General features: G+C 37.0%; 1 protein-coding gene across 2 annotated transcripts in view; it reads right to left on the bottom strand.

Moving 5' to 3' along the window:
* Positions 1 to 26,588, bottom strand: part of LRRC2 (leucine rich repeat containing 2) — a 1,468,862-nt gene that overhangs the window by 1,167,845 nt on the left and 274,429 nt on the right. The window contains exon 2 of one of the 2 annotated variants that reach the window (XM_044064215.1): positions 1,127 to 1,271. The exons of the other annotated variant lie outside the window; for it this stretch is intronic. Within the exon in view, the coding sequence (XP_043920150.1) occupies positions 1,127 to 1,251 (125 nt within the window). The 5' untranslated portion in view covers positions 1,252 to 1,271. The remainder of the gene's footprint in view (positions 1 to 1,126; positions 1,272 to 26,588) is intronic. 2 annotated transcript variants of the gene reach the window in all.

Here is a 26,588-nt window from a genome sequence, read left to right as displayed (position 1 = left end):
ATGCTATTTCTCCTCTCCCTATTTTCCAAGTCATCTACTTTATTAACCAACCGTTTTGTTTAAGAAGCAGGTCTTTCTGCATTTCCTCTTCCTTAAGTCTGCTTTCTAAGTCATTTAGAGAAACCTCTATTCCTGTTATCCTTTCTGGTGTTGTTGTAGCATTTCCTTGAGGGTGTCAGCCTGTTTTTGACTGCTTGTTTTAAGATTTTCCAGGTTCTCTTTAAAATCATCCATCTTCAAAGACAACTTCTGCAGGGTAGATGCCATCTATTGTAGTTCCTTCTTTAAGGCAGCATCCTGGTGAGAATTCTTTGAGTTGCTCATTTTGACAAGTGAATATATCTCCAAGCTTTTTTGACAGGAAATTATTTGTAAAACTTCACCAGTTTCTAATTATGTAAATTAGTCCTTTATTTGTAAGATTTTATACTTTGAAGAAAAAAAAAAGAATATTTTTTCCTGTCTTATTTAACTAGTTATATGGAGCTCTAAAATACTGCTGCTTTCAGCTAGCCATTCAGGCTCTGCCCCTCTCATTCAGTTTTTTTATAGCCACAATAACAATGCTATTCTGCCTGCATTCTGACTTAAATACTATTTTTAATCAAGAAATCAGTTTGCCTATTACTTACCTTTTGCTGTATTTTTCCATGTGTTTTCCATTGGATTTTTGTTGCATACTACTATATACAATGTATATAATATTTTGAGTTCTATGTGTACCAAACGTTTGACTGTTTTTGATTTGTACTGTATGCTTATGCAGAAATGTTTTTTTCTCAGATCATTGCCTGTATATATTCTATTCAATAATATCTTTGGTATTCTGGTCAACAAAGTGTAAATACATATCAATCCAGGCCATTTTTGTTTTTCAGTAAAGGCTTAGGGAGAAAAAATGCAATATAAATACTACCATAATAATAAAATACAAAATAAGTTGTAGAAATCTGCTCCTGACATTCTTAAGGTTGTATTCTGCTACAGTTTATAGACAGTAAGTTATTAGCAAGGGGCATAATGATATTTTCACTTGATTTGTCTAGTGGCATGTAAGCATAAATTTTCATAAATAGTGACAGTTTGCTAATAAAATGAACAGGAAAGCATGCTAAGTTTAACTTACTTTGTCAGTGCACTTTTTTTCTCTCGCTCATCTTCCTTCCTCTGACGTACTTTCTGTTTTCTTTCCCGTATCTGCCAGAATCCTCTAATGATGGTCATGTCAAATATAATAATTTCTGGACCCATGATGGCACTTTTACTCTGACCTGCAAGAAAAGATGTATATTATCATTTACTAAACAAAGTATCAACCATCAAGTCAGTATACATGTTACTAAAAGTTAAATAATACACAATGATGACTGTTATGCATTTTGTCAGCTGTTTAATAAACCTGAAATGTTACCTTAATTTTTCAGATAGTATTGATTATTCAGAAGAAGTTGTCTAGCTGAATGGATGTAACATTCAACAGCTGCATCCTTCTCCTGGCTGATGCCAGCTAGCTTCAGGCTTGGTTCATATACATGAAGCTACTTCAAAATCCAAAGTAGACTAACTGTGTGACATTTCAGTTCTCCCCTATCAAGTTCTCACTAGTGCCTCAAAATCAAGTTGTCCAAAGGAGTAAGAGAAGTCTTTTAAGAATTTAGTATAATCTGAAACCCATATTTGTAAACAAATTTGGGGAAAGACACAGAAACAATGTTCAGCAAAATGCATACCCTGTGCAGTGTAAAACATAAACTAAAAATATTTCAAGAGAAAACTATCACTGATTGTCAATTTCTTGCCTAACAGGGACATCTGTTTATAGAAGACTCTGACTGACTGACCTGTGTGGTTTGCATGAAACATTATGTAACTAGAGTACAGGCCATGCCACAGCTATACATAACACCATCAGTACCATCAATGCATTTTATTAATTATAATTTGAGGAAAGGGTTCATTTTTCACTTTTTTGTATGCCTCACTGTCTGATTTCACCTTCCTACACGCCTTCCTGAATTGTTTTGCAATTATGAAGATTTATTTTAGATTCTCTGCTATTTCTCTTACTGTTCATATTTTTATTCGTCAAATAACATTCCCCGAATATTATCCATATTTGCAAACAAGCTGAGGAATATCCCTTTCAACTATGCCAAATGACCACGTGTGCTAGAATTAATGAGCCGATGTTCCATAGTGCAACCTGTTGGTGCACCTAGTCCATTCCTCTGCTACTATTTGCTTCTTTGTCACCCAAGGACATACATTTTGGATAGCTAATTCATACTTTCATTACATAACATTCTTTATTTTTTGTCTGCCATGTTTTACTGCACAAGAACTGCTTCTCAGTGTGTAACTTCATTGGTTGCTTACTACTACTGCTACAATAGTACTGTATATACTACTGCTTGATATATTGATGTCTACTGTATGTATCTGGCAGTACTTTTATTCCCAGCATCCTTTTAGGCTATTTGTTTTTAAACCTCAGCAATCCATAATGCCTGCATTACAACATTCTAAGTCTTCGCACTCTGAGATGACAGTGAAATACACACACACACACATATATGTTGTCATAGTAGCAATCATGCGTGTCTTTATGTAACAAAATATTCCTGTTAACACATTTCACAAAAACTATATAAATATATATATGTTGAATATACATAGAGAATATGTGGGTGTCTGCTGTATGATAATGCATCCTCAAATATCATATTAGCAAATGGAGTTAAACTGATCAAACTGGTTCAAATACAACCCAGCAAAAATTAAAGATTAAGATTGCTACCAGTAAATGGTGAAATAAAAACATGTATCTAGTACAGAATATATATATATATTTTTTATAGGTCTACTTCAGAATGGCAACCATTCAGAATGCTGACTTTTATATGGCTGACACCATATGATCGACATTCCGAAAGACCGGCATCCTGAAATAGCACCATTTACCTAGCTATAAACACAGTAAAACTGTGTTATACAGGGGGGCAAGCCCTCCTGCACCCCCATACCCCCTGCTACTTAAATATTCTCAATCCGAGATCACACTACAGTGCAGGAAAGGGGAATTTCCCAGTCCTGTACTTTAGCGGGATCTCCTCTGTCATTTGTCGGTCTTTCAAACGTTCGCTCATATGGTGTCAGCCATATGAGTTTCGAACATTTAAAAGTTCGAACAAATGAAGGGCTCCCATATATATATATATATATATATATATACATATATATATATATATATATATATATATATATATATATATATATATATATAGATATAGATATATATATATAAATAATATATATATTTTTTTCTTATCACCGCTATATGTACATCATCAGTCACCATAACAGAACAACAGGCACATCAGTTCACATACATTCACACATAAAAAAAAACTTCCCTCCCCTTGAACACACACACACACACACACACACACACACACACACACACACACACACACACACACCATACAAAAGCAACTTCACCCACATAAATCAAAGTCTTAGAAACACGTATTGTAAATCATGGAATATAAGTAAGTAAATTTATTAATTTATAAAAATAAAATAACTTCCACCTAGCTAATCTGAAAATGGCATTATTGGCAAATCAGGCCAATAAAAATATTCCAAATAACACTAAACTAACTAGGATGCATAACTAAATCATAGCCCTAATAGAAATTGACATAGCTCTGATTTAACATTGCCATGAAAAGTACCACAAAACATTAAAAAATAAAACTTGGCAGAAAAGTATAGTAAAAAAGGAAACATCTACAATTTCCTTATTAATATTTGTTTGTCCTGGTCCACTTCAATAAAAACACAGCACCAAATGACATTTGACGACCTTTATTAAACTTCCATAAACATGATTGTTAACCAATATTTACTACTTTCAACCAAAAGCTTGACTCGGGTGATAATAACATCCATGGAAGAAAGCATAAAATAAAATAACCATAAGGGCAGCATAACCACTCACCCTTGAATAAGCAGCGTCCCCCACTTGCTCACTTATCCTTCCACTAACAAGGCAGCGTTACACCGCTCACCTTCAATATATTGAATTATACCATCAACTAAATAAGCAGCTCAGCTTGCTTATTAACTTATCCAACAGAGCAACCGCTCACTTTCCTTCCCAACTTATTAAATTGCACATCCAACACCAGAGGGGGAACAGAAGAGGGCAAGCCTTCTCCTCTTCTTTGCCCACCAGCCTGACCAGGCTGTTCCCCCTCTCTCCAACCAAAAATTTCCATCCCTCACCACCATTAGGTCATTAGGCCATACATCATTCGGTGTACCCCTTCCTATGCTACAGTAGCAAACTATAACCTCATAATCTATCATAATTTCTGCGCATGATCTAACTAATCCCTACCACCCAACCAATGGAAGCCTCACAATGATCCAAAGGCATTCCCATCCACTGTACCACCAATACTAAGCCCACTGCCACTGAAACCATGACAAGACAATTGCATACCACCATGCCACATTGCAACCCTATTTACTGGCCCATGAAATTACTGATAATGAATGTAATACCATCTTAATTCACTTTAAGTTCCCTTTAATAAAATATTGCCATCACACCAACTCCCTATTATAAACAATAAAACACTTAAACCACCATTATGGCTTGTAGCAGTATGACCAATACACCACCAATAGTAACCAAACCAGAAAACTAATCAAACACAATATACCAACAAACTTGAGAATGCATGATGCCACCCAGCTGCACAAAGTCTGTGACCTGCCATCACTGTCCAGAATGTAATGAATCAACGCAACCTAGTCACTCCTGAAACTGCAGTAACTCAAAGCTAAATCTTCCTATAACCCCCCCTCTTCTAGCTCACAAGCCTAACTTACACCATGCAACCCACTAATCCCCAAGCCCTGCTAGCGGCAACACTACCCAACCCATCCCGAGGAAGATCCCAGCTACCAAAATACAGTGTGAAATTCAATCCTGATTCTCCCCACACAAATCAAGCCAAACAATACATTACCTTGTGACTTCAGGGAGGGAAAAACACAAGCAAACAAACAAACTTAACTCCATCTTCGGCTACACTGCTGAAAAACCATGAAGTTATTTCATAACCCTCCATCAGCTGACACCTTCCTCAGCCTTCTCTCTCACTCGTTGAGTCCACGTTCCTTCAGGCCATCAAGTAATGCCCACTCTGCACATTCCCCTTATGACCTCAGTGTGATTGTGCCCAATAGTGTAATCTGCAAAAGAGAAGACTGTAAATACTCCACACATGCATAATCCAACATCTTAATCCTTTTATGCATCACCAAGGGTATATGTCTTTCATTAACTGCATAAAATGCACTCACTACCGAATAGGAAACACCAATGAAACTTAAAATGTCTTAACGTTCCCCATAAAATTTCTTCCCACCTCACATATTAACAATACAACTGATACCCATGCAAAATAAAACAAATAATTGCATTAAAAGGCCTATTCTATAAATAAAATTATTACTCCTTAACCAACCTATGAGTTCTCAACAAAATTATTAATAATTAGGGTAAAAAGATTAAAAGTGCCCATACTCATGGTAATAGACGATTACAACCCGAGGTGCAAACTCTCCCCACAGCTCCCCCTATGTCTCTTGTGGCCAAGGGCAACATCCACCCATGTCCCTCTTAAATAAGAGCAACATGCACTGCACTCTTGATTGAGGAAACTTACGCACCTGAACCTGGCTAGCTTATTGAAAACCTTTGAGTCATTAGCCCTGTAAACACCCCCAGTCCTGAAATTGGTGCCACTCCTCCCGACCAGTAAACGCCTAAAACTCCCCTTAACAATATCAAACCCTGCTATAACTTGACACCCAACATACCTTATTCTCCTTTGCCCCTACACTATCCAACTGCACCAACCTTGAAATGCCTTAATGAGTACAAAATAAGTAACACTTGTTACCATACTAAAGTAAACCACCGCTAACTCCCAAAATCAGTGCAACCACGAAGTCCAATGCGACAAGTTCAAATGATAAAAATAAAACTTTTATTGCATTAAGCTACAATCCGAAGCTTTTTGTTAGCGCAATGAACTAACTTCTTCAGATAATTGAATTAAAAACGTTTGCGCCATTACAGCAAGACATTAAATACCTACAACAGTTAAACACACCCCTAAATTCTTATTGAAAAAATTAAAGATACCGTTCATTTGAAATGGTATAATCCAAATAGGAATAAAATACAAATCATCCACTGTCATATGGAGTATAAAATGTCAAATATAAAATGTATCATGCAATATATAATAGTTTTAGAGTTCATGGTTAGTTGGGAGGGCTGCAGGTGTAGTAGTGGTAGGAGCGGTATTTAGTGGTGAGGAACGTATTGGCTCTGAGTACTAAATCCAAATGCAGTTTTGCTTTATTGTATTTTATGGTATATTATATATTGCATGATACATTTTATATTTGACATTTTATACTCCATATGACAGTGGATGATTTGTATTTTAGTCCTATTTGGATTATACCATTTCAAATGAACGGTATCTTTAATTTTTTCAATAAGAATTTAGGGGTGTGTTAAACTGTTGTAGGTATTTAATGTCTTGCTGTAATGGTGCAAACTTTTTAATTCAATTATCTGAAGAAGTTAGTTCATTGCGCTAATGAAAAGCTTCGGATTGTAGCCTAATGCAATAAAAGTTTTATTTTTATCATTTGAACTTGTCGCATTGGACTTCATGGTTGCACTGATTTTGGGAGTTGTCGTTCGAAGGTTTTTGGTGTTTATTTGCCACCGTTACACCATTAGCAGGGAACATGTCGGAGTCAGGAGACTTGACGCTCCTCATCAATCTATTGACTGAAAAAGTGGATAAATTGTCGCAACGGGTGGAAGACCTTTCTCAGATTCCACCATCTGGATTTGTACCTTCAACAGCGGAAACATAGCCCTCAGCAGTGTCTGTGATTGGAGTTCCTACATCTGCTTTGGCTAGTGGATTTAGAGCCGAACCGGAGGCTGAGCATATCCAACTTGCCTACCAACCGAGGCAAGAACGTGAGGGAGATACAAGGAATGCCCTCAATGGTAACATCAACCTTCCCGGTGGTCTTGGTTCATCGCAACAACACTCAGACGGTCTGGAAGGTATAAAGAGAGGGTATGTCAATTTATCTTTGAGTGATTGGCTCAATAGGCCATTTTGTTTCAGAAATGAAAATGACCAAGGTAGTAACAACCCTCTCGATCATGAGATATCTAGTTTGCCAACCAAACTTCACGTTTTTGATCAAAAGTTACTTAAACTCAGAAAGTTACAACTAGAGGTGTCATATTTTAATGAATGCCAGCAAGCGTGTATTGTCCCTAAGGGTCTACGCTCCTGGCAATACCCAACTGGACTCGAGGAGGGCTCGCAGTTCCATCATGACTTGATTTCCCTATTTGACAGACATGGTAACGAATTGTTGAAGTTCATTAGTTCACATTACCAGGATGCTGTTAATCGGCTAACTAAGGAACTATCTAAACTAGATGAGGAAATTAGAGCTGATGTTTCCTTTTCTAGGTACAGATTTGAGTATGAAAGGTCATATACTAGTATTGATCAGTATTTGTCTAAAATCACTGTAACTAAAGTGAAAAAACTCCAGAGAGACATTAAGACTTACAAGGATGGGGTTGCATATCCAAAACCCCCCAAGTCTCAAGGAAACTTGGGGGTTAATTCTAGACCCCAGAAGTGATCAGAGGCAGTTCACGGAGAGGGTTACGCACCCTCCACTGTTGAGCCCTCCATTGGGGCAAATAATGGGAGATCCAACCGGGAAATGACGAATGGAACAGGAGAACAGGGTGATGGTAGCATCAACCCAGGTGAGGTAGACCCTGACTTGATTGGGGTAAATTCTCTGATACAAGCCTCGTCTCCTCAACAAACATTGGACAGGAAAACGAGGAACAAATACAAAACAAGGAGGAATTGACAATAGAAATCAAGGTTTTTAACCTTCGGTCAGACAAGCCCTTTGACGTCATTCACAACAGTGGAAGGGACTTTAAAATCTTTAATTACTCACATTTCGTGTTTTCTCAACCCTTAGTGGATGTCTTAGCTAAGGAATTAACTTTCGTACCATCTAGATGAGCTAGCTTGGATAAATCTATTTTAGACCTCAAACTTTTCATGAGAAAATTGAACATGTCACTTCTCCTGGGAGGATCTATTCAACCGAGTAATCCATTCCACATACCAAGCACTTACAATCTACCCTTGGTTCCTTGCTTGGGGGTGTTTGAACAATTGTGTGATATGGATATTCGGCATGTACTTAATTCTAAAAGCCCAGGCCAATTCAACATATCCAAGACTGAGAGGGACCTATTGGATTCTTTAAGTTCCTCATCTGTCAGAATTATGCAACCGGACAAGGGGGGTGGATTGGTAGCCATGGACCAGGAAGAATATATAGACAGGTTGCTGGCAATCCTCTCCACTGAGACCTATAGGGATGTTTCCAAGAGTGAATTGAATGAAGTATGAACCGAGTGCGGTCATATTTTGAAGATATGCTCATCAACGGGTCATTGGATATGGACATATATAATTACATCTCAGTGTCCTTTCCATGTATTCCTGTCTTATTTGGAAACCCAAAGATACATAAGAGCATTGGTGACCCCCCCCCCATGCACCAATTAGTGAGTGCTAGGGGTAGTATCACCTATGCGGCAGCCAAAGTGGTGGACACTATTCTTAAATGGTATGTAGTTCATTCACCACACATAACTAAGGATTCTTGGTCCTTTTTGGAGAAAGTTGGATCAATTACATTTAATGGAAGTTCCTATTTTCTGACCATCGATGTAATTGATTTATATTCTTCAATTCCTCATGAAATCGCACTTGAATGGATCCAACTGGAAATGTCTTTCCATCAAGCACCCACCAAGGAGATTTCTATGGTCAGTGAATTGTTGGATATCATTTTGACTTGCAATTTCTTTGCATTCAACAACCGATGGTTCCATCAATTGATTGGAGTCCCGATGGGGTCTCCTTGTGGAGCCAGTGTGGCTAACCTGGTCATGGCCCATTGGGAAAGGGTTTTTGTCCTTCCTGGCATTGTGGTACAGGAGAAAGTATCTCTGTACACTAGATTCTTGGACGATATCTTCATCTTGTTCAATGGTACACTTGAAAAGGCCCAGGACTTAGTGGCCAGTTTCAATAATTCAACCTCTTTCCTGAAATTCGCATCCACAATAGACTTGGAAAGAATATCTTATCTCAATGTGGATTTGTCCAAGGATATGGGTCATGGCCGGTTCAAAGCTAAAATCCATCTTAAATCAACCTTCTCCAATTCGTATCTACATTTCGATAGTGACCACCCGCCACACCAGAAAAGAGCTATAGTCAAGGGTCAACTGGTGGGGGCTGCCAGGATGGTTTCAGACGATATGATTTTTTGGATGAGTGTGGTTTCATTGCCAACCTATTTTTGTGTCGAGGATACCCGAAAACCTTGATTGATGAGTTGCGTTCTGAAGTTAGGGTCAAGAGGTTTACAGGGTATTTTTCACCCATACTGGGAAGTTGTGTTTTTGAAGCTAACTCTCAACCACCTTGTACCCATCCCGATCTTGGGGAGAATAAACTCAGGCCTAATTTTATTTTGTCCTTTAACAGAGACGCCTATGACATTATAGCTATAATTAAGAAGAACTGGCATTTGTTATCTTCCGGCTTGTTTGGACAGTCAGGATTTAATCAATTTCCACTGGTAACGTACTTGAAAGGTCCCAATATCAAAGACATTTTGGAATCTAGGCGTCCTTCAGCCACACCCCGATCTGGGATGTATAAATGTAACATGTGTAGGTATTGCAGACTCGTCAAGGCGGGCACAGCATTTTCAGTTAGAAACAGGAAGTTCCTCATTAGGGGAAGGTTTACCTGTTCTAGTACCCAAGTTGCTTACCTAGCACAATGTTCGTCCTGTCCTGGTTTCTATATTGGCAAGACTGACAGGAAACTACAGGACAGAATGTACGAGCATTTGTACGCTATTAAGAGAAAGAAAATGGAAAATGCCTTGGCTACACATGTTCACTATAATCCAGATCATGAGTTTACATTTACAGTCATACACAAATTGCTTGTTGAAAGCGCAGGGGGACCAGAGTCTCTCAGACTGGAGTGTAGAGAACTTATGTGGCAGTTGAGGTTGGATGCTTACCACCATCCCGGCCTGAATAGCTCGTTATCCATTAGTTGTTTCCTTAAACTTAGACGTTTAGTGCGGTGACGAACTTTTTTTGACAGTTGGTGTTCCCCTGGAATTTATTGGTGGGGTATTTATGTCTTGAACTAGTGTTATTTATCCATTATTTTTTATTATCATGCTTTCTTATCATGTTATTTAGTGTAATTTGTTTTCCAGTTCTATTTTTAATATGTTTGGTATTCCTATTATGTAGAATATTGTTGTATTGTAATGAATGTCTTATTTATATGACCTTTTTAAATGCACATCAAGTGTATTTTAATGAATAATTTAATTAATCAATTTATAATTCATATATTTACACATTGTTCGGCATTTTTAACACACTTTTAGATATGGGTTTTAGTCAGACATACAATCTTTAGCCATCAGTATCGGTAATAATTTTGACCTTTCACAGATAGTTGAAATATCTATTATATTGTATTTCAGTTTTAATGTGAGTATATTTGAAGTGAGCTTTTGGTGTTTGGATGCAATGCTAGGGGCCGTCGTGTCCCCCGTTGGTGGTGCTTTCTCGCTTATTGTCTCTGTAGCCACTACCCTCCATGTATTTTTGGAGGGCAGGACCATGGTACATTATTAGATTCATCATTCACACCTATATATATATATATATATATATATATATATATATATATATATATATATATATATATATATATATACATATATATTGTTTAATATTTTACACTTATATTTATTTATATAAACTTAATTTAATAAGTTAGCGAGTAATTATATTTAGGTATATGTTTGAGTTTTAGAGTTCATGGTTAGTTGGGAGGGCTGCAGGTGTAGTAGTGACAGGAGCGGTATTTAGTGGTGAGGAATGTATTGGCTCCAAGTACTAAATCCAACCACAGTTTTGCTTTATTGTATTTTATGGTATATTATATATTGCATGATACATTTTATATTTGACATTTTATACTCCATATGACAGTGGATGATTTGTATTTTATTCCTATTTGGATTATACCATTTCAAATGAACAGTATCTTTAATTTTTTCAGTAAGAATTTAGGGGTGTGTTTAACTGTTGTAGGTATTTAATGTCTTGCTGTAATGGCGCGAACGTTTTTAATTCAATTATCTGAAGAAGTTAGTTCATTGCGCTAACGAAAAGCTTCGGATTGTAGCTTAATGCAATAAAAGTTTTATTTTTATCATTTGAACTTGTCACATTGCACTTCGTGGTTGCACTGATTTTGGGAGTTACCGGTGGTTTACTTTAGTTTGTTTTCTGTCGTTCGAAGGTACTTGTTACCATACTGTTTACCACACATCAATCCAGCCTCCCCTAGCAGAATACCTTACCTTCAAATAAAAGTGCATAATACCCATAAATGTTGATAGATAACCGACTTTTAAATGGCCCTAGAACCATTAACCTAGTAGTGTCCTATGGCTGTGATTGCTGCATGTCCACCCCACCTGTGGGAAACCCCAGATCCCCATAAAATTCCCCAACCCTGCTTTACCCAGCCCCAACATACTCCCTCTTCACTTGCCGACCCACTACCCAAACAACACCAAATCTGACGTACCTTAAAGAACAGCGAATAAAACAAGATTACCTGTGACCTCATTGTGCACAACTGCAGTAACCAGAACATCTAGCCCATCAAAATCAAATACCTTTAACAACTTCCTGCAGGCCAGCGACTGATGCTTACTTTGCAGTCCCACACTTGGGGGCTTTGTGCATCATTCTACCAATGGAGACAGCCACCGGTACCTGCCCCTTCACCTTCGAACCCACTTCTTTCAGATTACCAACTATTTACTCTGCTCTTCCCCACCTCACTGAAACATAAGGGCCACTGAAACCACTTTGGTAAGCAAGTTCTTGTCCCTTGATTTTAATGATCCAATACAAGCTTTATGGCCTATGAAGTGGAGCTCTCCTAAAATATATTTTATCTCACTCTGGAATATTTGCTTTTTTCGGTTCCTCAGCCTTTTCAGTTCCAAGCAATACCTTTCAAATTCATCTCCATCAGGGCACTGTCCATTGCTCACTCAGCACTCCCCCATCCATCACCTCACTGTTCACCACCCAAGGGACCGGTACATCCATTGACACAGCCTCTATCATCTTTTGAGTCCTCTTCATTCAGGTCGCCATCCGATGCCCACTCAAATTCTGTACCTCCGCAATCTGCAAAAGAAAACCAAATTAAGCAGCTTGCCTTTACAAAATTGAGCAAATATGAACCTCAATCCCTATACCTTGTATTTATGCAGCACACACCTCATCACTATGACCCCCCCCCTTTTAACATCAGCAGTAAGTTATCTGTCAGACATGAAAACCCCATAGGGACAACTTCTAATAATCATCCTTTATAAACTTAGAAAACCTAAAGATAACCAGTGTTACATCCACATAAATCCCTACTATTGCTGTTAGAAACTCCTATCATCCCTATGCAACTCCAGGCTATAAAGATTTACCATTAATTTGCCAAATAACCACACGTTTATGAAAACTGATAACATTTTGAAGGTAACCAAAATTACCAGTGCTCTAGCCTCAAAGGACATTTCTACCTCCTAAGGTAAACTAAAGAATGAGGAAAAGTAACCGAAAAGAGTACCTACCACCCGAAATGCTTAAATGTCCTATAGCCAGGTCTCATCTGTGGTCAGACCGGAAACAAAGTAATATATCTATATGGCTGTGAGATGACTAATTAAACAATGAAGATACATGCATAGTATTCCTATATTAAACTAAAGGTTATGGAGAAAAATTATTTAGTGAGCTTGATCTAATGTCAAAATACTCATATCCAATCCAGCTCAAATATCAACACGTGTAATATACCTAATCTGTCATACAGTAAAGGATACAAGAATGCATAAGAGAAAAAATTGCCAGTACCAAACACATCTACGCTACCAGAAGTTTGTAAACCAAGTCCTGGTTGACCCCCGATACTAATTACGTACACTTAACATTGTAAGATTTTAATTTTTAAGCTGAAAATCTGGACAGCTGAGAGCTAAACCATCCTAACTGACCCGAGCAATCATTATTATACAAGTGTGTATGTTTCCCATCTTCTTCACTTTCAGTAGGCATAGTTACATGCTAAGCATTTAGGATTTCTAACCAAGCTTGACATGATGTGTTATTCATTATTCTGTAACCCAGATTAGCTTTCCATTTGTTTTTATTCATTCATTGTTTCATTCATCTATGAAGTTATTTATTAAAATATTTTTCTACCTGTGTTAATGACCAGTCCAAGCATATATTTAAAGGGAGTACCTCAGAAGGAAAACTCAACAATACAGTCATAAGAGCAATTTATTTATTTTATATTTGGACTTGCCTGTCAGCTTTAGAACATAACTTCTGGCTGTGAAAGTAAAACAGAGTACCTGTAATGAACTTCAGGCGTACACAGGGGGGCATACCATCTCCATCCACATAACAGAAATAAATACACTGCTCTGGAACAGAGACCTAGCTGAATTAATCATTATACTACTGAAACGCATAAACTCCTGAAAGATAGTAGTAAAAATATCAGGTTGAACTTTACATTCAAGAACGAATGGTAGTATCACTAAACACGGAACATTTAAATGGAATACACACATGCAACAGAGATACCACAAACCTGCATTTTGTTCTCTATGTACTTGGTTGGCTATCATTCTGGTATTCTTCATGTGTGCTGCTGTCAGGAGCACATGCAGAACTAGGTCAATGAATGAGTATTACAAAGAACCAGATAGTTTAAATATAACATACTATTATTATTATTATTATTATATATGAAACATCAACATTTCCCTGATAAGAATTCATGACTTATTTTAGTTAATGATGAAATCTTCTGAAACTCAAGTATTTCTTTTTCAGCCAAGAATAAAGAAGTAGCTCTAGAGACATGATTATAACCAGCAAAGTTAGGCATAATTTATTATATATGCTGGGGTGATAATTAAGCAAAGAGTAAGACAGCTGAAATGGTATTGTATGCACACTTTTCTCTTGACTCCACTTGTCCCACATATGCATCTGAAATCCCAAAGTAGTAAGATATTCAAAAAAGAAAATCCATAAGTTAATACTAGGCTGACTAGCTTTGTGACCATTTCAAACTTAGCCAGCTATGACATGTAAGAAGCAAACACTGCACATAGTGGCTGTAAGGCAAACACCTTAACCATTATACCATCATCACATCCGAACTGTAGAAAAAGGAGCATACCTCTCAACCTCTTAATGCAAGAAATCAGGCAAGGCCCAAAACAATAGGGGGGCAATGACCCAAAAACAGGGACAGATCTTAAACCTTGCTATTAGAAACCTAGAATGTGATGGAACAGGATGCATGTCAGCGTGCACCTTCTGAAGAAAATGAATTCTGAAACTTAAATGTATGTCACTGTTTAGTGACTTTATTTCTCAGTGATTTGCTTGAAAGCTACACATTTTATGAGGAACAGACTAAAATACGAAGCAAATTCTGGACATTCTGTGAAAATATGGACAGTAGAGAGGTATGAGGAGCCAATTGCACACAAAGCAGATAAAAACCGCATTACATGAACAATTACACTCTACATTGCCCACATGTGTGAGTGTATCTGTGAGTGTGAAAGTGTGAACCCTGGTTTTAATAGATCGTCACTGTTTTTGTATTTCACTCCTTTTTTTTTTTTTTAATAAAGAACTGTAATGACTGCCGCGGTAGTGCAGCAGTAGCGTTGTTACCTCACAGCAAGAGGTTCTCCCGTTCGATTCTCGGCTGGAGTGCGAGGAGTGCCTTCTGTGTGGAGTCTGCATGTCCTCCCTGCGGTTGGGTGGGCATTTGAAAGACATGCGTAAATGGGCATGCTTTCATTGAAGGTTGAACATCGAGCTGGCACCTCAGTGTTCGTGAAAATCTACTGCCAATCATTAGCGGACCGGAGTTCCGCTGTGGCGACCCCTAACTGGGAAAAGCCAAAAGACAACAACAATAAAGAACTGTAATCATCGTTCCACCTATCCCCTTTGCCAGCTCCTCCCCACTTATATCTGCACAATGCATTCATGGCAGTGTGACATTCAGCTAGCTAACTTACAGCCTGGGAAATCATTTTTGGCTGGCTGTGACACCAGAACAAATAGCAATGAGTACTTTGCTGAGAGAAATACGCGAGGGGAAAGAAAAAGCTACCAAAACCACCGATCATACTGAAAACTACCAAGGGATTAAGGCATACCCAGAATGTGTCCCTATCGAGATTCATAAGGTAACAACCTTAGAGAGGAAAAAAAAAAAAAACAATAAGTAGTAACAAGCACGACGTGGACCTTTCTAAACATCAAGCTCCCTTCCTAACCACTGGCCATCCTGAGTATTACCAAGGAATTTTATTTTTATATTTATCTATTTATTGATTTATTTATTTTTTTTTTAAACACAAGCAAAGGGAGCTCCTTCATGAGGCCAAACTACAGCACTAAACATAAGCAAATGGAGCTCCTTCATGAGACCAAAGTACTGCACTACTCCTCCACCCCACACAACACATCGCACTTCCCCCAACATACCCATTTAACTCCACAAAAGCCAGGGGGAGGAAAAAAAAACTCTTCACGCACACATTTATTAAGCCAAGTCCTACCTGATCAATGACATACCTACTACAGGTCATCATGGATGTGAGCCTGCACTCTAGCAAGTTCACAGCAAAAATATGACTCCTACCTCAGTTACTCTTAACAAAACACTTTAAGCCCCTCCTTACCCTTACCTCATTTCCTCCCAAATGTCCCTCCATCCCATTTAACCCTCTCCTTCTCTTATCCTCCTAAATCCGGCTAATCTATATGTCTATCCCCACTTAAAGATGTCCCAGGACAAAATGGTCTGTTCCAAACCACATTTACCAGAGTAATGCACTGATCAATATTGACCAATTTTAGGCTCAACCCAGGTAAAATACAAAGCATTTTAAAAAGGCAGAAATGAAATAATGATAGAGTAGCTCAGACTAGTTACATAGCAACACTCTATATGTACATTCCAGTAAACAAGCTGAGAGTAATGTACAATAAATACATATATATTATATATAGTAAGACAAAGGTTTTCATGTCTAGTAGTGGGTCTCTAGGCTTTCTTTTGATAGTACACATTTGCTGGCATATAATATTTCTTTGGAAGAATTGGAGACTGATATTCATTTAGGTAAGGAGGGTAGTGTTTTAGAATACAATGGCCTCAGTTATAAATTATATAAGATGTTTTTGATGAGGAAAATCGCATTTTTCTGACTATATTGAATCAGTAGCTTGAGATCTTGAGATTGCTTTGCAGGATGAGGAAATTGGTGCTGCTTTGATAAAGTTTTGTGTGTGTGTGTGTGTGTGTGTGTGTGTGTGTGTGTGTGTGTGTGTGTGTGTGTGTGTGTGTGTGGGAAAAAGGGGATAGTCATGTAGGCATGATTTACAAAACTGGTACGCTATTTCTCTATAAAATTTTGACTACAAAATACTGCTGAAAATTCTGTAATTGTGATTTGTTGTAGTTTTACCTGAAATGTTATTTGCAGGGGTGAATGGATGAAATGTAAGAATGTCAATTACTTTTTTATTGAAAATTAAAGAGGTGGTTGATAATATTTATTGTGGTGACATTATTGGTAGGGTGACAGATGGTTAAGGATGGTTCCTTTACAAACATTACTATGATTAATATACTAGCTTTTCCATTTGGGACATGGCAGACAGTTTTGAATTAATGGAAACCATTATTAAAAAATGTTAACAATATCATACAGGCTTAGAAATCTTTCTGGTTGTCATTCACAAAATAAGTTTATTTATTGCATCTTTTTTATGTAAATTGGCATATTTTTGAGGAGATGGTTGCATGTTACTTGATAAACTGCATAAAACCATTTTGGAAATGTTTTTCTCTGCTCTATGGGGGTTCAAGACTAAACCTTGTGAAAAGGGGGACTATTTATTATTAAAAAGAAAAGTGTAGCCTTGGCATTGTTTAACTTCATGGTTTATTTAGCATCTCTTGATTTTTATTAGGTCTTAAAAAAAGGGTCTCTCAATATGTTGTACAGCAGATTCTTGGCAGTTAAATATGGTGACTTTTAGGCAATGCTAGGAAACGAAGAGAAAATGTCCAGCGTTGTCGGGGAGCTCTATGAATATTATGGGAAAAGCATGCTACACATTACTCTACAGAATTTACTAGAAAAAGGACATACATTGCATAAGTCAATGATATCACAATTTTATTATATTTTTCCCATGGGAGCATTTCTAGGTGAGATTTAGATGGTTAAATACCGAGTGCAGATACATTTTGGGAGATGTGGGCACAGATAGACTTTTTTGTGGATTTTTATTAAATAAGGGATTTATGCTGGTTAAACAAAAAAAGGTGAGGCTGTATCATGTATATAATGTGGAAGGAAGTGCTTTTATCTGGGGGAGAATCAAGTTATTTTGGACCAAAGGTTCACTGCTTTGGAAGACAATGAGTACTTAGGTTTTATGTTATACGGGGCATATGCAACTGTTAAAAGTGAAATATATGACAGCACTGGATTTTATTTTGTTGTTTGTTTGCATTGGTATGGTCTATGGAGTTCCTAATGAAGAGTTGCAAAAAGAAACTCAATGGGACTTGTCAATTTTGTTTATGTTTTGTTAGTTGTTTATTGGCTGTGGATTGGGTGCAATGTTGTGTTAATATGTTACATACATATTATATATAAATTCTTAGTTTCTTGTTCTCTTCTCTTTTTCTCTTTTGTTCTTTTTTTGTTTTTTTTTTTTTAATTTTCTTTCTTTTCCTGCTTTGCTTGAATAAAACAACTGAAAAAAAAATGCTGTGGAATCATTTAACATGCTATTTACTACCACCTTGCAAGATGGGCCTCAATGTGTCTTTTCTGAGCTTATGCTGAATCATACAGCACTCGCCTGGCAGTGCAGTACTCACTAAACTGACTGGAAAAGAAAAAAAGAATGAAGAAGTGGTTATAAAGTGGACCCACACTGTGCCCAGTCTTCATGTGCTTGAGTGATTACAAAGCGCGCCTGTTGCACCACTGACTCTGGCACAGCTAAAATAACAGATATATAAATAATATATGTGATATATATGTTATAAGCAGTAAGGAAGAAACAAGAAAGAAACAAAAGAACAAAAAGTTTTACAAAGGAACAAAACAAGTAAAACAAAACATAAAACTAAAACAAAACAAAAAGTCAAAGACAAAAATAAAAAAAAAAAAAAAAACAAAAAAAAAAAAAAAAAAAAAAAAAAAAAAAATAAAAAAAAACTTAATAAACAAAAGCAAAAAGAAAAAGAAATGTTAAAAAGGTAAAGAATGAAAAAAAGAAAAAATAGAAAAATATAAAACAACATATAATAATATATATATATATATATAATATATAATATAATATAAATATAATATAAACATAATATATATAAGTATGGTGGTAGCCAATGCAGCGCATCGTAGTCATGCTCAGCTAGACCGCTTCTCTGTGTAGGATGCATGAAATTGCACTGTGTATGTTTGTTGAACTGAGTGTCCTCAACTGGTAACGTCACTTGGTCATTTTGTAGCACCTTGGTATAAACCGAACGCTCATCAGACGCTAACCGGGCAAAAGCCTAACTGAAGCAAAGAAAAAAACATATAAAATATATATAATATAAATATAATAACAATAAACATCATATATCCTCAAAATTCATGAATAATTATATGTTATCTCTGCAACTGCATATATATCATAGCGTGTTTAGCCTTAATGCATGTTATAGCTTTATTTCTATATGTTGGGGCTGGTGCGTTTAGTTTTACCTGCCTTCTTTTTTTATACAAGACAGGTTACAAGCAAAGTTTTAAGTTTTAAGCTAGACAGGGTTAAGTGCCAAGCAATTCAGAGCTTTGTTTGTTGCACTTATTGCAAGTTTTTTGCTGCTTTTTTGCTGACTTTGCTTTGTTTGTTTCAGTTTCCAGCATGTTGCCTGTATGTTTGCTAAACGCTAGGGCATAAAAATTTTATTTGCAAAATTACATATTTTAAAATAGGAATGTTATTTTCAGCTAGTGTTTTAGCATGCTGCCACAAGGCTTAACTGTACTTTTAAACAGGACTATACTTTTTGTGAGTTATAAAGGACTTAAGGTAATTAAAAATTTTGTTGATTTTTAAGAGTGTTTTTTGGTGTTTTTATTTTTTTTAACTCCTTAAATGACTTTTTGCTTTAAATTTTTTTTTGGAGTTTGCCAGCTTAACAATGGAACAAACCACCAGTGCCAACAGTGGAACAAACCAGCAGTGCCACTGGTGGTTTATTCCATTAAGCTGATAACCTATACCAGGGTTCCATCCAAGCAGTTTGCAAAAAATTGTGCTTGCCAACCACAAAGGGAAGCTGACAGTTTAGCAGTTTGCCTCAACTCCAGGTGGGTGACTCAGATGTGGCTCTGGGTGGGTGACTCAGATGTCACATGTCTTTTACCCTGAATCCCTACTCAATGGTGTTGTCCTCCTCAATAGGTAATAGCACCTATAACCTCTATAGACTTTGTTGTTTTGTGTCTCTTTTGCTGCAGTTGTTTTTCTTGTCTGGGGGAGGGGAGAGAACAGGAAGACTTTCCTGTTTAGTCAGAAATGTATACCTGGGACTGTAAAGTTTGTATGTACCCATGGACCAATTTGCTTTGTCATTAATAATAAATAAATAAATAAATAAAATAAATAAAAAAATTTTAATTAATAACTCAAATTAATTTTTTTAATTCTAAATGAGGGTTAAATTTTTTTGTCTGAAAATATTTGACATGGTTTTCTGGGTCTGGTCTTTCTTCTTATTTTTTGGTAAAATTTGATTCTTATTTGGTTTTTTTTTAAGAATGAAGGAGGGTTCTATTTTTCCTGAAGAGATAACAGAATTCTCTGTCTGACAGAGTTTTGAAGACACAGTTACAGATTTTTTCCCTGAGATTTTCTGAGACTTGATTGAAGACTCTCTAATTTCTCTCTGAGGGGATGAGACAGTGTTTTCAGAGGGAGAACACTGAGATTTCTCAGTCAATCAGATAATACCATGAGCTGTTACAGAAGGAATTTCTAGAACCTTCACCCATTCCTCCAGCTCTGTCAGCTTTGGAAGATGTGTCTGTCACTGCCTGCAGTTTTCATGATAATCTGCTGGCTGCTGCTGAAAGGCATTTAGAATTTATAAAGCTCAGCAATTTTTCAAGTTTGGAAATCTGACCCCCTCCCCCCCAGCTAAAGCTTTAGTTAATCCTACTGCTGCTATACATTTGGTTAATTCAAATCCTACTGTTTCTGACAAGGATGGGAAGATTGTTGATAAGTATGGGGAAAAGTGTATGCTTCTGCAACTTTGATTTTCAGAACTTTGAATTTCAGCTTCATGTTTTAAAGTTTATTCTAACTGTGAAAGTTTGTGGAATATTTTGTCTTCAGTTTATTTTTGTGATGAAAATCTGTTTTAAATGATTTAGTTTATGCCATCTTACAGGTTACAACTCATTTTTTTCACAGAGTGTGTGTATGACTCAGTTGAAACTTGTTCCAGGGTTACAGCCACTGGTACTGTTTTGAAGTGGTTTGCCTGGCTGCATACTCAGAACCTTTCAGATTATGTAAAAACATAGATTTTAAATTCTCATTTATATGGAGAATTAGTTTTTGGTCCCACTGCTGTAGACATTGTCAAAAGTTTGATGAAAGGGGTAAGCTGATGCAGTGACTCCCTAAGGAATCTCTAAATTTTTTCAGTCTCCCTTTTCTAAATTTTCTGAGGGATTCTCTAACCCTTCATCCAATTTAAGCATAAAAATAAAATAAAATACAAAAACATAATAAACAGTCTGTCCAAAATGTGGGTAAACAGAAATTTAAGAAGAAATGGCAGGGGGTTCCAAAAAGAATTCAGGAATCACCCAATACCAAAGACAGTCAAACAAGCTCAGAATGACTATATAAGGGACCTTATCCACCCCTCCCACCCTGACAGTCCCACCTCCACTTTCATCTTTGGCAACAGATTGCTCCAGACAAATGAGTTCTGAACATCATTCATCAAGGTTACAGATGGCAGTGGGAGGAAATTCCCCTCCTCCTTCTAGACCAGCAGACCAGACTCCTCTATTTCACCCTGTTCTTTAGCATAGGCTATCTCAAGGAGTGATCAAATCAGTTCCTCCTTTCTAGCTGGAGAAAGGTTTTATTCAAAGATGTTTTAGCGCTAGAGAAAGAAAGAAAATGCTTGCAGACCATTTCTGGATCTTCATTTCCTAAGCCTGTTTGTGTTAGTGCCCAAATGATGTTACTTCACAACCTGCTCCCTCTTACTCCTCACTTAAGTTTCCTGGTAACACTAGATTTAAAAGATGCTTATCATCACATCCCTATTCATCCATAATTCATGCATCTCATTAGGTTTTGTGTCTGGATCACATTATCAGTTCTGTGCCTTACTTTGTGGACTATCCAGCACAGTGAAAGTGTTCACTAAGTATCTAGCTCAAATTATAGCTCATTGAAGGCTACAGGGTATCCACGTTCCAATATTTATATGTTTTGTTTATGTTTGTAGTATCTTTTTCAAAGTGTGCAGAATCACTCAGGTGACAGATCTTTTACACAAGCTGGGATTCCAAGGGAACATTCAAAAGTCTTGTTTGTCTTTCTCACAGGATTGTATTCCTGGGGTGTCTGCTAGACACCTCTGTTCAGAGAGCTTTTCTTCCACAGCAAAACAGAGCTATACCTAGATCTGTTTTTAAGGTTTTCCATTAAGACTTCTGTCACTGTGAAGGAATACCTCAGGATTTTGGGTCTCATGGTATCTACGATTCTTATATTATCACTGGCAAGGCTCCACATCAGAAATATACAATAGTATCTAAAGTCTTTTTGGTCCCATCACCTCCATCCTTTGTATTTTCATATTCCAGTGCTGAGGATTGTCAGAAGAGAAATGACTTGGAGGAGACAGCAAATTTCCCTAAATCCAGGTCTCCCCTTCTCTCTCCCTACTCCAAAGCAATCACTTGACTCAGACATGTCTGACTTTGATTGGAGAGTAGATTCAGGAGGGATAAAAGGACAGATGCAAGCAGACAAATATAAATGAGTAGCTTACTCTAATCAAAGCACTCAACTCTCTGAATCATCCTTGGTCTTCTGGACCTCTTCAAGTTGTTATAGTCAATACCACAGTCATGTGATACAGCAACAAGAATGAGAGAATCAGATCTTGCCCCCTTTGCAAAATAACCATCTTAGTTTGGAATATAACACAGCACAGTCTTACTCTACAGGCTTCCTACATGCTGTCAGAGCAAAATTATATGGCAGACAAGCTGAGCAGGACAAGGGCAGACCTTCATGAATGGAAACTAGACTGGGGTCTTCCAAGATTTGATTCACCTGTGGGGAGTTTCTCAATTAGGCCTATTTGCCCCCACTCTGAGCAATCAGCTGGTAAGATTCTGCTTGAGAACTCCATGCAAGAAGTCCTGGAAGACAAAAGCCTTTTTCTTTCCTCAGACAAGAGTAATCCTGTATGCTTTTCCATCCTTTCCACTGATATCCAGAGTACTTCTGAAGATTCATAAGGAATCCCCAAAGATCATTGTGGTGACTCCCTTCTGGCCCAGGCAACAGTGGTTCTTTCTTTTGGAAACTAGCCGGGGCAATTACCACAAGCTTTGTCACAGAATGGATCTACTCACACAATATCAGGGGTGTTTGATACACTCTAACCCCAATCATCTTCATATGACTGCCTGGATGATATGGTCTTAATTCCCTTTAGGCAAGTGTTTGCTCAGGACATGCAGCAGGTGCTGGTGGAGACAAGAAATCCTACCACTAGAAATCCAAATATTAGCAAATGGAAAAGGTTTTCTAGTGGATGGCAACAACATAACCAGCACCCATTCGGGGCAGGTCTTTCTCTGGTTTTACAATATTTGTGTAATTTACTAACCCATGGCCTTTCTTACTCCTCCATCAAGGTTCTTTTATCAGCCCTGTACACCATCTGATGAATATTAAACTTTTTAGGTAATAAATTAAAGTAGCTTGTGAAAACATTGCCTTCTCCGTTATAAATTTATTGTAAAATTCCAGTGGAATCACATCAGAACCATGAGTCTTATTCCATTTAAAACCGATGACAGCTTTAACTACTACCATCTCTGAGGAAGCCTTTTTCCAAATAAAAACATATATTTTGATAATTCTGTCTGTGCAGTGTGCATTTCTTTTCATTTCTAATCATTTGGTCGAAAATCTGGAATAATTTTTATTTTCTTTCTTAATGTCTCCCCATTAATTTACCAAAATATAGCAGTAACCTTTTCCTATATGTTTGTTATCACTCTCCTATATTTAAATACAACATCTATAATGGCTGTCTATGTTGTAATTTATAAGAAATATAGTTAGGTGTTCTAGTGCCCAATGCAATCCCCGCAACATGGCACAAGATAAGAACAAAAACAAGGTTCACTCTGTATAATTATATATAGTATATATGGTATATTCTGGCAGTTAGCATAAATGTAATTAATAACACATGGTAAGTATGCCCCAGTTCAGCATGTGTGTGTTATTTAGTCTCTATCACCTGATTGTCCATGTTGCTCATTACATATATTTGTTTTATTATTTGCAGGGTCTCACTGTGTGCTGCACAAGTCCTTACTGGGGAATACCTCTACATGTATTTGTGATGGTTTGTCTGTGTAGTGTACTGATTCTTCATGTCATTAAATGTGTGTGTGTGTGTGTGTGTGTGTGTGCGTGCGTGTGTGTGTGTGTGTGTGTGTGTGTGTGTGTGTGTGTGTGTGTGTGTGTGTGTGTGTGTGTGTGTGTGTGCGCGCGCGTGTGTCTTTACATTATGGACTCTTTTGGACATGATCACTTTGGTGTACAGTATTTGTACTATTTCTGACAAGACTTGTTTACCTCATCTGATTAATGTGACCATAGGTTAACATGCAATAGATTTGTATTTTGGCAGTTATCATGATTGGACTAGTACACATATGACTGTCAAACTGATAGGTAAAATACATGGACATTTTGACAATACCCTTCTGTTCTCAACCCTGGGCTTGTTGACCTGAAGGCTGCATGCATGTACAATTTGGAATCATGCATGTGTTGTCAACTGTGGGACTGTTATCCTTCCCATCCTGTTTCTGTGGACCACCATTTGGAAATATATTCCAATCAACTGTGCAGCCCTTCCATGAATGCTGCATTCAGCCTTTTATATCTTGTTTCTTCTCTATGCCTGTGTACATTTGCAATTTGTAAGCCATCGTTTTGTCCTTGCCTTTACCCTAACCTTTTATTTCCTATCCTTCCATCCTTCCTCCCCGCATTCATCTGTTTTCATAATATGAAATTAGGATATCAACCCCCCAAAAAAATGCTGGCTCCCCTACTTTTTATCTACATCTCATCCTGATACCTGTTCCCTTTTTATGTATCTCTGCTGACTTAATGCTAACCCCTTTCCACTTTTGCAACCCATCACCACCAGTGGTGTTTGCATTAAATCACATAAGCCACTTGCATATATCTATATGTAAATCTGCAGAACTTTACCATACACCTACAGCAGTGCATGCCATTGCTAGCAACAGCCAGCAATGCTCTGTATCATTTTTTTTCTACAATGTCATTTGCAGCACTGTTGTAAATGTCTATAAAAGTCATTAGCATTAATTTTGATTCACAGATATATGCAGATATTCAAAACTTTGCGTGACATGGTGGGATCTTTCATATAACCAGAAGATACAAACAATATAGAAGATGACAGAGAATACTGCTGCTCTTGAACAGACTCCTCATCTATACAAAACAAAGCTCATCCCTGTCCATAATCAAGCACTACTTGGATCTATGGATGAAAAACACAAAATGTACTCCAGGATTGTCCCCCTGTTGTACTAATGGACAGAGGCAGCTCCTAAATGCTTTATCCACTGCACGTGTCCTTTCAAATTATCTGTGGTATTATCCCAGTTATTCTCATTAGATGTAATATAGAATTATTGATCATGGGATGATTAAGGCTAATCTATAACCAAATGGGATAGGTTATTTCAAGCACAAAAAGGGAAAATGACTAGACTTAAAACGGCCCTCAGGACAGCTAGCATAGTTCTTCCCTATGAACCTATGAACCAGGTGTTTTCACTTATGGCAATAATGGTATATACACATTTGGTGGATGCCCAGTTTAGTGATCTTTTTTTGTGTTTTTGAGTCATGACACAATAATAAAGATTTATTCTATGTTATCCTGTTTACTAGTCATCAGAAAGTCAAAATATTGGTACTAACCAAGAAGATCATTACAATTCTATCAATAACTTGGATTCTGGTCAACGAATTCTGTGATTATATACAAAAGACTATTCCAATTTAAAAAACCTAAACCAAAATAGCTGTATACCACAAGGTTAATTGAAACAGGAAGATACACTCCGACAATATCTATTTCAAAACAAACTCTATCAAATCAACTGAAATGGCAAAATAAATCCAACTGACCATGTTAATCATAATAAAAGTTTCCTTAAACAAAAAAGTCTTTGATGGCAATATATAATGGTGTCTAAAAAGCCATTTTTGATTTGACCTAAGTAAATAAACACAACTGAATCATATGCTGGAATAGCAGAAATGCAATACCTATGCTAGTGAATCCAAAAAATTGCTAAATCTTACTTTTTGGAATAGTTTGTGGCCTTACCTTAAATCCTTTAAAATTTCCAGGGGTCTGTTGTGTTTTACAATGATATTGTTGTCAGGGCATACCACATGCGGGCAATTTTCCTTACTAAACAATATACTTCTAATTTCATCCCATGTGTCGAAAGAATATGAGCCTTCCTTGGAGACTTGCTAGCAACCAAAAAATGATAACATGCAGCCATCATGAAGCTAATACATTGTCTAATGTTATTTATTAAAGACAGCCTGCCTTTAGTTAGGATGATTTAAGGACGCTGTTAATGCAATTACAAAACTAAAAATATAGTGCTAGTGCCAAAGGTTAAAATTCAGTCCATTTGGGAAAAAGTACTATATATTAGTCAGATGCATCTAATGACATATTGCTAGAATCAAAACAGTACATGTAGTTCAAGTATTACAGTACCCTATAAACAATCAATATCTGTTTTATCACAACTCAGAACAATCTCTG

The sequence above is a fragment of the Protopterus annectens genome, chromosome 2.part2, assembly GCF_019279795.1.
Source record: "Protopterus annectens isolate FY-2018-M chromosome 2.part2, PAN1.0, whole genome shotgun sequence".
Classification (NCBI taxonomy): Eukaryota; Metazoa; Chordata; order Ceratodontiformes; family Protopteridae; genus Protopterus; species Protopterus annectens.
Note: the sequence above shows the minus strand (reverse complement) of the source record. Positions and strands in the feature narration are given on the sequence as shown.